At 42.3% G+C, this 15,255-nt stretch overlaps 1 protein-coding gene across 5 annotated transcripts in view; it reads right to left on the reverse strand.

Moving 5' to 3' along the window:
- TENM4 (teneurin transmembrane protein 4) overlaps window positions 1–15,255 on the reverse strand; it is a 1,366,951-nt gene that overhangs the window by 45,904 nt on the left and 1,305,792 nt on the right. For all 5 annotated transcript variants that reach the window (XM_048294397.1, XM_048294400.1, XM_048294398.1 and 2 more), the window contains 3 exons: window positions 14,223–14,455; window positions 4,966–5,120; window positions 1,032–1,909 (listed from right to left, as the gene is read on the reverse strand). In XM_048294397.1, the coding sequence (XP_048150354.1) occupies window positions 1,032–1,909; window positions 4,966–5,120; window positions 14,223–14,455 (1,266 nt within the window). The remainder of the gene's footprint in view (window positions 1–1,031; window positions 1,910–4,965; window positions 5,121–14,222; window positions 14,456–15,255) is intronic.

Consider the following 15,255-nt stretch of genomic DNA (forward strand, 5'->3'; position numbering starts at 1 on the left):
AGCAACCACATACCAACACACAGATATGCGAGTTTAGCCAGCTTTCCTTCCCTGCATCCCTTTTTTTTAAACAACTTTTTTGCTTGTCATCTTGGGAACCGTCTATTCTAGCCAAATTGGATTCTTACAATGGGTCTATTATCATGGCAGCTTAACACTTCCATGTAACCATTCAAACCATACAGGAAATGATGCACTTAAGGGAGCATTCCAAAGAGGTTACACTTGTAAATAAAAATTAAGGAAGAAGGAGGGGAAAGGGTTCTTAACAGCAGGATGAATCCTTCTAGATACTCTTAATTCAGTTATCTATCTTTTTCCTTTTTATATCAGAAATGTGTTGACTTCATGACATTTATAAGCAGAGAACTGCTAACAGTAGTACAGAAAAGAAGTACAAATATTCAGGATACTGCCATCTCTGGGTTTTTCAATGCATCCTGTCTTCTCTCTGCTCAAAAAAAATCTTTGGGGCAGGATAGTCTTGAACAGTTCCAAGACTACTTTTAAAGCTTAGTGAGGTAAATTGCAACAGTAGGAATCGAGCAGTCCATTAATTACAGAATTGTTTCCAGAGCTAACTCTCATTAGTCATTGCCAATTGTCATTCTACATCAGACATTTCAAACAGGCACAAAGAAGACACTGCAGCATAGGAAGTAGGTGAAAAGCTGTGAAAAAAGAGGCTCTGATGGAACTTTCATACTTCCAAGGCTCTCAAAGCCAAGAAAAATTCTCTGACATGCAACCTAAATCTCCAGTCCTGACTACAGTTAAGGAGAACCAGGCGTCCAAATTACTTAAAAAAACTCAGCAGAAATTCTGTCTGACTCTTGACTTGGTAAAGGGAGCTTATTCAAGCTCTAATGCACTTACTGCAAGTATCTAGTGTTTGTGTGAAATATAATACTCCCTGTTCTGGCCATTTTATTTGGACAATAATTCTGGTCAGGGAATTAAATTCTACCAACCTTGCACGGTTCAGAGAACACAGAATGAAGTCAGCAGCCCAATATCCAGAATATACTTACTCATAAAATGTTGTCCAACCATTTTCATTGCTTTTAGTGGCAAGGAGACCAGAGTTGCCATGGTAAGTCATCATGGCTACTTCATGCCCCTGTGTTGTCACACTCTTGAGAGCACTGTTGGTACCAATTGTCACCCAGTAGACTTGGCCATCAGGCACCACCAGCCAGAGGGGCATCCCTGTGGAATCTCTTCGGATATTGACTAAGTTGCCATTATTGTCAGTGATCAGGGTTATATCTCCATCTCCAGAGTAAGTGAAATTGTAAAGATAATCTCCAGTGGTAAGGCTCTGAGTATAAAGGTGCTTCCCACTGGTGTCAAACAAGTAGAGCTCCTGGTCTATGGGTGAGGATAACTCATAGAGATTCTGTGTGTTGAGGAATGGTTTGTTTTTCCGAATGAAACGGATTCGGATATTCCCCAGGTCAGCGACGTACAGCTCCCCATCTGCACACACGGCGAGGGAGGACGGCGCGTTGAGCTTGGCGTCCTTGGCGTAGCCGTCATCCCCTGAGAAGCAGTCACAGTTGGCATCGTTCTTGCAGTCGCAGCTGCTCGGGGCGCCGGCGACGAGGGAGATCTCCCCGTTGGTGGTGACCTGCCTGATGCGGTTGATCTTCTTCTCGTCGGTCTCAGCGATGTACAGGACCCCGTTATGGGACACGGCCAGGGCGGTGGCAGACTCCAGCGTGGCGTGGATTGCCACCTTGCTGAGGAGAAAGTGATCCATGCCTGGCACCTGGCAGTGCATGGGCCTCCCTGCCACAATGCGCACTTGGTGGTTCTCAGAGATCTGCAGCACAACATTATTGTCGAGCACGTAGAGCGAATTATCCATGGGATTCACCGCTAGATCCGTGGGCCATTCCAGACGAACCTTCATGTTAAAAGAACACAAGGGAATTTTTATAGCAAGACATTTTTCTACTGCATGATTCCTATAAATCAATCACAATGAGGATGGAATCCACATGGATTAAAGGGAGAATGGGTAAAAAAACCCACAACTAATTGTTACTTGATAGGGAGGCCATAGAGGATATAACGTGGTGTGAGCGAGGGGGCTTAGCTCCTGGTCATATGAAGTAAACACATAGGGACATCCAAACTCTGCACTGGAACAGTGGTGGGAACAGGATGATGGACAGAGGCAAACCATTCTGTGATTTTCCCTCTCCTGTGCTTTTTGAACTGGTGGAAGCTGGACCTCATAGCAGAGACCCGGGACTGCAAATTTTGCTGTGTGAAGTGCTATGAAATCAGACACACAAAACAGTGATTCTTTCACTAAAGGATTTTTCACACAAGTGGCTGAATTCCTCTGGGTAAATGACAAGGAGAGACAGACACAAAACTGGCAGCTGTGCCAGCATGTGTGAATATCTAAGTTATAACCTATGGTTTTCCGCTTTATGCTGCAAAAATGCAGAATAGCAATTAATAGGAAATCCAGGCCATTTCAATTCATGGAGTAAAATACTTGTGTCTTCACAGGGATTTTCAGATTTTGTTTTAGCATAATGGAAAAAATGGGTTCAGGAGTGACACATCCCAGTTCTACACTGATAATCCACTAAAACAGTGACTGGCAACACTGCAAGTGAGTGAGCACTAAAAGGACTTTATTTCTAGCTCTGCTTCTGCAATACACTCTTTTCAAGTGAGTCTACTCTTTTAGCTGCCAAACCCAAGAAACATTTACCAACAGAATTCAGGACTTTTTTTTTTTGTAAAGAACTCAAAGTTCTGCTTTTTTTGGACTATTTTATTTTATTTCAGGTTTATATAGAAAAAGAAATCTGTCTTGTGTTGATGGGAACCAATCAGTTCCAGGATAGTTTCTTTGTTTTGAACCTTCCTTTCCCACCATCCATCTCAGTTGCTGCTTCTTCTCATTTGTCTGATGTGACTAAGTTTGGATGAGTATTTTGTAACCTTACTGGAAGGAGGACGAGTGGCTGCCAGCAGGCTCAGGTCCAGCAAACCATCTTTCACTGTGATTTTATTTAAAACTATGAATAAGAAGAGACCAGCTAAGATCTACAGGAACACTGGATATTCCTATTTTTAAGGCCTGTAGTTCAACATCTCTGCTACAGCCATGCTTTATTTTGATGCTTCTATATGCCTTTCCAGCATTTTTTTTTTTAAGAGATGAGATCTAAGGTATTTAGTTCATTGTGTCTTCTAACGCCTGGGTGTGTGAAGCTTATTTTCATGGCTAAGCAGTATGCTGAGCTCTGTCTACTCTAGTTCTCTGTTTGCAAAATCTCCTTCCTTTTCTCAGCTTCTGGCCTATTTTAACCCTTCTTGTAGTAAAACATTATAGCCTGTGGTTTTCTCTTTAATAATTCATGCCTTCATCCCTTCCAGTGGTCTTTAAGCTCTGCAGTCTTCAGTTAGCATCAAGAGCTGAGTTTATTCTGAACTGACATGGGAATTTTCAATTTCTTAAAAACCACTCCTTGTCAACAGTGGCAGCTAAATATTTCATGTCCTCATGTTCCAGGGAGCCTCAGGGACCTGGCATAAAAGACCATTCTATCCTCTGTAAATGATGAAAAGCTTCTTCCCAAGCTGGTTTTTATTTTTTAATTAAGCTTGTCTTCAGTGTGTTTCTCCAGAACAGGAGTGGTTAATCTGCCAGTCCCAGTACAGGTTAATCTAAAAATGGTTCCTGTCATTTTATGAAAGGAAAAAAAAAAGTCTTCAGCTGATACATGTTCATCTCAGAAGTGTTTGAACATGACATTGGTTTACACAGGAGCTACATAACCTGGAAGTAAATAATTTTTAAAGCCTGATTACACAATGGTCTTTTGCTAACTGCCCGTGAAAATCACATAAAGAATAAACTATGTCTGTAAAATGAGAAACATACTAAAAGGTGGTCTTTAACCATCGAAGTTTCACCTCTATAGAAGGAAGAACAACTTTTAAACTCATAATTTCAGCTTGTTCATAAATTACAGACAGTGGGAGCCAGTTGCAAGGAAGCAAGAACAATCTTTTCAAATTAGAGGGAAAAAACAAGAACAGATTCCATATGGGAGCATGGAAATTATCTAGGTAGTTACAAAAAGGAAACCCCATTGACATCTATTGTGGCTGAATAACAGTACTTAGGCCTCCAGCTATGATCTATATTTTCACAGGAGAGGACAACATTCCTGCAGTCAGGCAAACAACAAGTGGCACAAAGGTTTCAAAGGACACAAGGTCCTTTCAAAGGTCCTAAACTGGCACAATTTGACGAGTTGGCCAGTGTCACACAAAATTGAGTGCTGGGCTGTAACAGATTTCTCTTCTGCACCATCCAGTAGTAAAGCAATCATCAAAATGAGATTTCTTTTTCTCTCTACCTTGAAGCAGCAGGACTTAAAAGCCCAGCATGATGGTAGCTGCAACCAATTTGCAATCTGATACAATTCAAGATTCTTGTTTTCCTGCTGTTGCTAATTTCGGCACCACATCCTCCAATCAGTCTTTCCTATGTTAATTTGATTCAGGTCTAAAATTGTGCTGGGCCAAATTAGGATGAGGGGAAGAAAAGAATTTAAAAACCTGTGATTAGCTAACATGTTATAATGGAGCATGGCATATAGTGAGAAATGAGCCTAACAAAACCTTCCTTCCCAGGAATGTCTTTCCACTGACTGGGAGCTCTGAAAGAAGTCAATTCTGTGTCTGGGACTTGTGTAAAAATCTCACACCCCAGGAATCTATGAGTTAGGGCAGTCACGTGTTTCCTTCTGTCTTTATAGGGTATTTAATTTTGATTCAGTCATTTTTATACCATAAACTATGTAGAAATGCAACTCTCCTTGAGCCCTTACCTCTTTGTCAGACCTTCTAGGGAAGCTTACAGACATGCAGATAGAGTGAAGGCGTAGGCTTGTGTTCTGTAGAAACAAAACCAAACCACTGTCTTACCTGAGAAATGTCCATAACAGAGTCACAGCTGAGAGGCCGAGCAGACGTCAAGTCATTGGAACCCAACACAGTTGAGATGATCCCATTCTGATCAATCCGCCTGATCATGGTGCCATCCACAAAGTAAATCAGCCCAAACTTGTCCACGGTGATGCCTGGGGAGGAACAAAGAAAGACAGTCAGAAGGTGATGGCAGCCTGACGTGAGGAGCAATATATTTCATGGCATTCAAAAGGGAAGAGAGGAGGGTTGGGCATGTGGGAGTCCTGGCTATCAAGAGCTTTGAACTGGCACCATTCCATGGAGGGCACTTTCAAATGGCACACAATGCAATCCAGAAATCCCTGGTCACTCCTGGAAAAGGGCATGGCATTCAGCGAACTGCTGAAATGAAAAGATTTTCTAATAACTGCGTGTCTTGCATGTCCAGAAACTTGATTTTATTGCTCACGGTATGAATGGTAAGCTATGCACGTAAAAATGTTACACCAATGAGTCTTTCAAAAATGGCGATGAAAAAGGCTGTGAAAGGTCCATCAGGTCAATCAAATTCCAGATGGATAAATGAGAAAGGGTTTTCCCTAGGATAATCCTACTAATATACAGTGTTTCACCTGATTCTGAACTCTGCTAGTGATTAATTTCATCGTCCAAACCTCCTTTGTAGACATACTCCTGTCAGTGGATTTGAGGTCTGCTGACAGCAGTTACAGGCTGCTGATTCTCATTTCTTGCCCTGCAGATATGTGCTGTTTCACCTCCCCCTAAGCTTAATTTCTGAAGTATTTGTTATGTTAGCACAACCTCCTCTAATCCTCTTTATCCTAGGCTAGCTATCCTCTGCATCTTCCATCAGAGGATTTCATAGTGCTTTACACTTTCTAATTACACCTCATAACAGTCTGTGAGTGTGATCACTCTAATTTTACATATCAGAAAATTAACAGATAATGCAATTCTCACAAGGTCACAGAGAAAGGTCATGACTGAAGCAGGAATAAGAAGTTAGGGGCTCTATTCACCTCTCGTTTGTGCTAGTATAAATTAAAATAACTCCACAGATACTAATAAAGTAATTAATCTCATCTACCCTACAGAGGCAGAATGTCACTCAGCATAATATTTGAGTGTCTTAAATACACTAAAAGACTGTAAAGAAATAGAAAAAGAATGTAGAGGCCTGTAACATCTTTTCCTATGCAAGTGAAAATTCTGCTTGAAATATATGAATATTAGGATCTTCCGGTTTGGCTTCTTTTCCTCGTAGGGTAACAATCACTTGGCAAAAAGCAGACATCTGCACTGTGCATCTAAGCAAGTATCTGAACCTATTCCAATCAGTGGAGAAAGAAATCTACTTTGAGAGTGCAATTTGTATCACCCTAAAGCACATATCCTCAAGAGATTATATGAATCCTGCTAGAAATACCTTTTCCTCCCATTTGATTATAAAAGGAGACTACAGCAAATATCTCTAAAGAAAACATTTATATTGTAGGCAGATTAAATTAGTGAGCTGAATGCTCACTAGACTGTTTCTTTGGCTGTCATCTTGGTGACAGAAGTGACGGAAATTCTGTTTCAGATAGAAAGCTTTGAGAATCTTTGAGGAGTGATCAGATCTTGTGTTCCTCCGAAATGCTGTTTTGCAGCCAGATCCCCTTGTTTGAAACACTTACCCTCAGTCTCCATCCACTGTGAGCTCTGCTGTGAAGTGCAGATGCAGCAGTTCACAGATCAAAAATTCTAGATTTTCATAGAGCAGGGACTAATCCTCTGATTGCTTTGGCAACAAAAATCATGGCCTTCAGCCAGCACTGTAAGTATTGCATGGGCTGGAAGCCATGGAGGTAGGTAATATGTGGAAAAACATACCAGATTTGATTATAAGGAAATCCACAGAAGATAATCTGGCCTGGCAGAAAAACCTCAGGACTAAGTCATTGCTTGAGAGAAAGAACAAACTTCTCCATTGACCCGAGGTAAAGGAAGAGATTCTGACACGGTTGCAACCTGTTGATTCAAAGTCAATTAGGAGTCAGAAAACTGGTGTTTCAGATCACTGAGCTGAATGGGAGCTGTGTGTTATTGCCAGGAGGTAAAACCAGCATTTTCATCGCTTCTTCACAGCATCACCCTGTCTGAAGGGCATCACTTTGACCTGGATTGGATATTTGACCATCAGAGCAGTGTGGTTTCAGAATAGCCTCTAGGGCAGTGAGGAAAAAAATTACTTGGTGCTTTCAAGATGAAGTTCATTAATTTTGGAGGGGATTACATAGCAGGATTGCTGAGATAATGGATGACAGGACAGAATGACCGAAAAGATTGCTTCTAGTCCTAGACTTTAATACCTGCATTCAATTCATGCCAAGAAAGGACTCATCTTTGCAGGACCATGAAACACGAGTCTCGAAGAGGAGCACAAGGTAACTGTTGCACGAATGAATTTACTGAGGGTGGTGAGGCACTGGCAAAGGTTTCCCGAAGAAATTGTGGCTGCCCCATCCCTGAAAGTGTTCAAGGACAGGCTGGATGGGCTTTGAGCAACCTGGTCTAGTGAGAGGTGTCCCCCCCAGTGTGGGTAGGAACTAGATGGTCTTTAGGGTCCCTGCCAATCCAAACCATTCTATGATTTGATGAATGCTATGAGAGAAGCCGCAGTAGTGGTGGCCATTTATTCTCACTATACAATATAAACACATTGTTTGTATTTTAGCATTTTGTCAAATGCTTGCAGAAGGATCTGATGGGACAAGCATCAATATGTCGCTGGCATCCATGGCTATCAGGAAGCTATCTTCACCTGCCATGAGATTTGTCAGCACTATGCCCTCTTCAATGAGTCATCCAGGATACTGGCACATGTCACCTGTCACTGGCATCTGCTGTTGAAGGTCTTTGCTCCTCTTAATTATTCTGCCTACCGAGTGTCAAGTTCTTTTATGTTTGGTGGCATTTGCTTGAAAACCAGGAACACAACTGAGCTCTTTAAGCAATATGGTAGATGTACTTTTTTTGGAAGAGACATGATAGAAGGTTTAGTTGATCTTAATTGGCTTTCGTCAAACACAACAGTCTCTTACAACCTCTTGCATTCCTTGGTTCACAACAAGTATTTTTCCAGGTGCCTGTCCATTAGTCTGTGTGACAAGCCCAATGCCAGTGAAGGGTGGCAGGCTGGATAATGTGATTTTAAATGAGGCAGAATTTTCTCCCTTAGCTAGTTCCATATGTATTGGATTGGACTTAGCATCAGCATATGCTGGCAGTGGCTCACTGTGTGCAGTGCTGGGGTTTGATGGCTGATCTGATTACCCAGTTACAGTAATAATAACCCACATGCACTTTGGCCCTTGAACCAGCTCTGATCACCTGATAGGGCACGACTTTATTTTGCATTCCAGCTCAGACAAAGAGCTTGCACACCCGAGTAAGTTGAAGTGGGATAGCAAAGTTACCACTTATCACCCTGCTCCAGGGCAATGGCATGTGTATGTGTTCTTATCACTGAGCACTTTTCTGCTTATCCCTCTTTCACGGAGGCTAAGCAATCTCAATTGCCTCACATTTCCTGAGATGTTCTGTAGGGCAGCGGAGTTTGCAGTCTCTCAAAGCTCCGAATTCCCACTTGCACACATTCCTTCCATGGCAACTGCTCCAATCCTTTCCTGACTTTAGCTGATTATCTTGGAATCAACTAAATTATGGAGAAGAGCCCTGCTGTCCCACAGACAAGTGTCTTTGGATGGGTGACTTCTGTGAAAAGGGAAAGAAGCATCTCATGGATTCTTTGCAGCAGATTGTAGAGGTTAGATTGCACCTTTCTGTTTCCTTTCTGATACAGGCACAGTTCCAGTGCTGGGAGCTCGCTCCTGCAAACAGGCACAGAAACGGGTAATTCACATGTTATGCATGCTAAGCCCAAGGCCTTGGCTTGCTTTGGAGGAAGGCTCCCCTCATGTTTCCATAGGAACATAAGGGAATTAAAGCCTTTCAGCATATAGCTCGAAGTTCAGCCTCACAGTTACTGAGAGGAAACAGCTGCTGCCACTACCCAGGTAGTGTTGCAGATCCAAACCTTAGGTTCTGAGATATGAAATACATACGTTATGAAATCATGCTGGCTCCCCTTGCATAAGCAGAGATCTCTTACAAAACAAGGGCTTGTAGCACCATGTGCATCACACCAGTGAGCTGTGCTGATAGAAAGTTGTGACGTGATGACATTTGCTTGAAATGTCAGGACCTTGCAGCATGAAGAGGTGACAGCACAATGTTATGCTGCAAATAGCTACTGGGACATGGTGAGTTTGTTCTGCAAGACAAACCACTAAAAGTGGTTGTGTTGTGCAAGTAGCTCCTGTTAGGAAAAAAAAAGGGGGAGAAAACCCTTTAACTGAAGAAAAGGTGCTTAAAGAAATCCAAATTTGGACGTTTCTTGTTTGACTGGATGCTGAATGACTGAGTGATAAAATGGCAGATGAAAATCAATGTCAATAAGTACAGAGGAATTCAGAGGGGAAGGAGAAAGCCTAACTACCCATATACATTGACAATGTGAAAAAGAGCACACAGGAAAAAGATTCTGGAATTCCTCTGAAAAGTTTTCTGCTAAGATCAGTTTTGTGTTATGCAGTGGTCAAGAAGGGAACTACAAGACAGCAAAGAACTAGGAAATACACAAGAAAGGAACAGAAAACAGTGGTTTTGCCTAAAAGGGACCACTCTTCTTTACAACCTGGCTAAAGAAATTGTGGGAATTATTAGCACGTGGTGCCTGGAAGAACAAAACTAGGTGTTCAGGACGGTTTCTAAGTCAATTGATGATGGTATATTAGCACAGGTCTGGTGCAACCTCCTCAGAAAGTCCCCTAAATGCCGATGACTAGCATCTGGAGTGTTGGCACAGGAAGACCACATTGCCCCTGTCCCTAAGTGTCTTTTCTGGCCAGAGTAAATGACAAGGTACTTTGTTCAGTCAGCCTCTGGTCTTCCCCAAAATGGTCCTATTATTATCTGACCATAAAAATGTTAACAGATTGTGGAGGGTTGAGTTTCCTCAATTAATTCTGTCGAACTCTTCAACACTTAGCAAAGATTTTGTTTACACATTCAGCAGGGCACAGTGAAAGAAGCAATCTGTCCCCAAATTAATTACTTCATTTTGCATTGGTGTTACGGTGCTAAATGAATGAGATGCTCCCTCCCTCCCCACATGCCTTCTAAAACCTTCTTCCTATTGTGTCAGACTTGTCACTGCAATCTCTCTTAATTGCAGGCTCTTTGGTAATTTCTCTGCCACAACATTTTCCTGAGAAGAACCAATGGTGAGTACTCAGATGAAAAGAAATGCCCTGACAAGCTGGAGTTTTAATTTTTCTTTAGATTGCTTGTAGAAGAGGATCATTATTAGCAGATGATAATTAGAAAGCGGTAACACTTTAATTTGCAAGGATATATTGAAATTCATTAGCATTTGAAAGCTTTACTGTGCTCTGTGGCAAATGAACTGGACGCATCAGACTGGTTCCTAATAGCTATGATAAATACTCTGACGAAACCACTGTCACCCCTATTTCATCTGTGGATCTATCTGTCCTGTGTTCGTGTAGCCTACCTTTATTAGACAAGCCAAAGACAGGTAAAGTGGGAAATTCCTGGAGGGTCTTACCCCTCCTAATGTCTTTCTAAGCTGATCATCTAAAAGGAGTACTTCTGCCTTCAGTGGAGTGAGTTAAGAACCTCTGTCTAGAAGGTACTTCAGAGAGATGAATTGACAGGACAAGGGATAATGGTTCTGAACTAAAACTAAAATTTACATTGCATATTAGGAAGAAATTCTTTCTCAAGAGGGTGGGGAGGCATTGGCCCAGGTTGCCCAGAGAGGCTGCAGATGTCCCATCCCTGGAAGTGTTCAAAGCCAGGTCATGTGGGGCTCTGAGCAACCTGGTCTAGTGGAAGGTATCCCTGCCCACGGCAGGGGGGCTGGAACTGGATGGTCTTTGAAGGTCCCTTCCAACCCAAAGCATTCTAAAATTCTATGAAATTATCCTGTATGAACTCATGGAAGCTGAGGTGAGAACTGGAGGAAGTGATCAAAACAATGGGGAAAAGTCTGCTGCTCAGAATGTGGAGAACCATTCTGAAGAGTGTTTGCAACAGTGGGGACCTTATTCTTCAGTCTGTCAGATCCAGGAGAAGACCAGCACCCCCAGAACGTGGCTCATCCCACCTTGAATATGTGCATTGTCATGGAATGAACCACCTTCAGGGTACTAGTTTCTTTCCACCGAGAAGAGACCCAAAAAAATCTATTCAGACCAGATGCTTGACTGGTGCAAGAGGCTAAAGGTATATGCAAAGGCATATGTTGACAGCTCATGACTATTTCTCCAGTCTTAATGAATTGCTGGTTCTCATCTGGCAGGAAGGTATCCCTCAGTATTTTCCAGCAAGCTGCAAATATCAGCTAATTAAAACATCATGAAAGGCAAGACTTCTATTCTTTATGATTTTTGAAAAAGTGCGAAGATGTCCTTAAAATACAGAAATCCTACTTGGCATGAAGCAATTATGCTCAGAGAAAAAAAACAGCTTTAGCCTCAAAAAGTAGAGTCCTGTGAAGAGCAATGATTCTTGAAAAACTGACGTTCCGGGTCCTTCCCTGGCCAGCTGATATCTCTACAGCTACAGAATCATTTTATAATTTCCTCTGACCATTCACTTACGAGTGTTTATTCGCCTGCCAAGACATGGAAGCACAGGGTCACTTGAGATCTACTGGTTACTTATACAATAAATCAATTTTATTTTGAACTATTATGAAGTACTTGAGGGAAGAGCATTTGCTGGATTTTTCTGCTAGGATGAACCACTGCAAAGGTATGAACAATGGTGACATTACATTGTCAGCATGAGTTTTCACTGTTCATCATTTACTGGGGGGAATGGGGAGTGAGTCCCACCTGCCGTAGCTGTTGCCTCAGCAGAATTTGGAAAGTCATGTTAGAATCAGATCAGGGAACACTGTTTAGGAACTTTCTATTGGCTGAGTGGGCTTTCCGGATTATTATTTTCTTGTTGTCATTTTGCTTCATGTCATTTCCTCTTTCACCCTCAATTTACTTCTGTTTTGTGAAATTTTTGAGCTCTGAGGAATGAATGCAAGAATTTTGCTGTTATATGATTGAGGTGGAAGAATGGCCTCCTGAGAGCCTCAGTTGCCAACAAGAAGGATTTCAGTGCTGAAAACTTTGAACTCCAGAGCTGTTTGCTATAGCAAAGCAGAAAAATAAGTCATCTAAACCTTGTAACATTCACCCATCGATGGAAATGAATAATATCCCTCTTATCTTGTACAAGGGAGAACAGAGGACCAACAAAAATGGTGGGGTATTTTTTTTTGCACTGACTGAACTTCAAAGAGGTGCAGAAAATTGGATTACAGATTTCTAGATTCCCTGATCTCATGATTCATCTGCTGGACTGCCTGAATCTCTCTGCCCAAGTCACTTAATTTTCTTTTCAGTTGGTCTTCTCATTTCAGTGAGACAAATTCTACACTGCAAACTGACCACCGGTTTCTTTTCTATACCTGTGCTTCTGGCAATACTTCAGCCCAATATTATGGTCAACTCATGGGATTCTGGAGTGCTTGGAAACCATGCTGGGTTATTTAAATATTACAAGCATAGAAGTCTGGGTTTTGATGCTTTTTGGCAAAAAACAGGTCTTCCATAGTATATTTTTCTGCATCCTTGCCAGGAAACATCTAGCTGACATATAACAAAAAAAAAATTCACAGCTAGACCTGACACAAAAGGTCATTAAATCAGTCTGGGTTTCTCGGATTCAGTAACAATGTCATCTCTATGTCATGAAAAATAACTTCCTGAGAATCATAGAATCATTGAAGGGTTTGGGTTGGAGGAGACCTTAAAGAGCATTTAGTTCCAAATCCTTGCCATGGGCTGGGACACCTCCCACTAGGCCAGGCTGATCAAAGCCCCATCCAACCTGTCCATGAACACTTCCAGGGATGAGACAGCCACAACTTCTTTGGGAATCTTATCTGCTTTTAGTGAAATAACTTTACATGAAATCATAGAATGGTTTGGGTTGGAAGAGGCCTTTGAAAGTCATCTAATCCAAACTCCCTGCCATGGGCAGGGGCACTTGTTTAAGGATCCCCAGGTTTTGCTGAGGAGTTGCTTTACAAAGAGGCTGGGATAGGCTTGGCCATTGTTGTAGTGAGGAAGGAGGGAGCTACCACTCCCTGATGCAGCACATTGATGTCAAAGCCAAGAACCTATAAATAACTCCTCATACTCTGAACAGCTGGGCAAAAGAAGACATATAACAAGCAAAAATGCCACATCTCAAAAAACATTCCTGCGTGGGTGTCCTTCTCAGCCCTCTTCACAAACACGGTCGAAAATGTGTGTACAAACAATGCTTTCCACTTCATCTCTATTGCCCCGTGTGCTTTTTTTTCTGTGGAGCTGTGGACAGCTGGGAGGAGCGACATCCTCCATCTGTAGAGCTTGTTACCTTGAGACTGCCAGACTGAAGTCTTGGCTACACACAGGACTGCATATGTTTGGCTAAACCTGTTTTGAACAATTTAGTTCACAGCCATGAAGGCTGTGTGATGCTTTTATTCTGATTCAACTGTGCTTTTATCACATTTCAGTAAGTCAGAACCAGGTGAAATTAAGCTGAATTAGCATTCCCATATCAAAGTTAGTATCTACCCCCCTACAGGATTTAAGCTGGATGCTGTGATATATAATGTCAATGTCTAAACCACCATTTGTGTATCTTTGAGCTGTATGCTAGTTTTGCTGCCCTTTTATATATACATACAGCAATGCTTATAGGGCTTTTTTTTAATGCCAAGAAAGCCTCAGTGAACTGAATATTAGTGAATCCTGCTCAGGTTGGGAGGGACCAAGCACTGTTAGTAAGAAGGAGTAATGGCTAAATGGGTATAAAAGTAATGGGTGGATTTATTCCATTGCCCTCTGGACATGTGCCCATCACTGAACCCCTCTGGTTCAGCATTCCTCCCAGCCATGCCAATTGGAAGAACCATGACACAACTAGCTGAGGGTGAGACATACTCACTTATTTCCAGAAGCAAGCCCTTAGGATGTGTTTCAGAACTGGAGAGGAGAGCAATCTCCAGTCTGACTAAACAAGCTGCTTTCAAAAAGCCCCCTTTAAAAAAGCCAGTGGAGAAGAAGCAGTCTCACCCCTGGGATTTGTAAGGGTGGCATCAGTGCCTTTGCCTCCATCTCCACAGCGGGTATCATCGAACGGGAGGCACTGATCCCCAGTTCCAGCCAAGACCTCTGAGTTCTTCACAATGTCTTTCACTGATGTGGTTGACTTGATTTTATAGATACGTCGGCTGTTGGTGTCAGAGAGGTAGATGGAGCCGGTGATAGGATCTGTGGTCAAGTAATACTTATGAGCTGGGCTGTGGCTGAAAAATAAAGGTATGACATTATTAATTTTTTGGATTATGTGTTTCCTTAAGTCAACAGGCAATGCAAGCACTTTAGAGAATAAAAACGCACAGGGCAGAAAGACTGGGAAAGTGAAGGAGTGCTGTACTGGACAAGGTTAGTACACGGTGTGTTACAGCACAGGATCCCAAGCTGTATCTGTTAGCAGTCGCTGTGCCTGGGGTGCTCTCTGGCATGGAGGGAAGCAACCAAAGGAAAGGGCTCTCTGGTCTGAGCCAAAACCGTGCCAGGAACTACTACAGGTTGAGTCCCACTGCCTGTGTTTGCCTAATTTACTTGTTATAGACATAGTCCTGAAACTGGTGTTCGTGCAGTGCCAGGAAGTGAAGGGAAAACACAGGACAGTAGGGAAATAAAACAAATAATAATAAAAAAAAATCTGCCCTCCCAACAAAGGACTAATACAAACTCCAAAAGGAGACTCCCTGTATAAAGCACTTGAAGATACACCCTGCAAGATCACTGCATCAAGGCTCATCTGGTGCTCTTGCTTGACTCCAGCAAAGACTCTGAAGTCCTGTCCTGGCCTCACGGGGATTAATGGAATCCTGCCACTGAATTCAGCTGGACCTCAATGATGAGAGAAACAAAATAATTCCTTGAGTGGCACATTTTCCCCAAGTAAAGCATGAACTGGTACTAGGCCAAGGAACCTGAACAACAGTCCCCTGTTAAACATGCCCTGCTCACCGTTTCCTTGGACACAAGAAAGGGTGGCTGAGAAAATGGGATGAGCACACAGAATGATAATATTTTT

Source organism: Corvus hawaiiensis, chromosome 2, assembly GCF_020740725.1.
Source record: "Corvus hawaiiensis isolate bCorHaw1 chromosome 2, bCorHaw1.pri.cur, whole genome shotgun sequence".
In the NCBI taxonomy this organism is placed as follows: domain Eukaryota; kingdom Metazoa; phylum Chordata; class Aves; order Passeriformes; family Corvidae; genus Corvus; species Corvus hawaiiensis.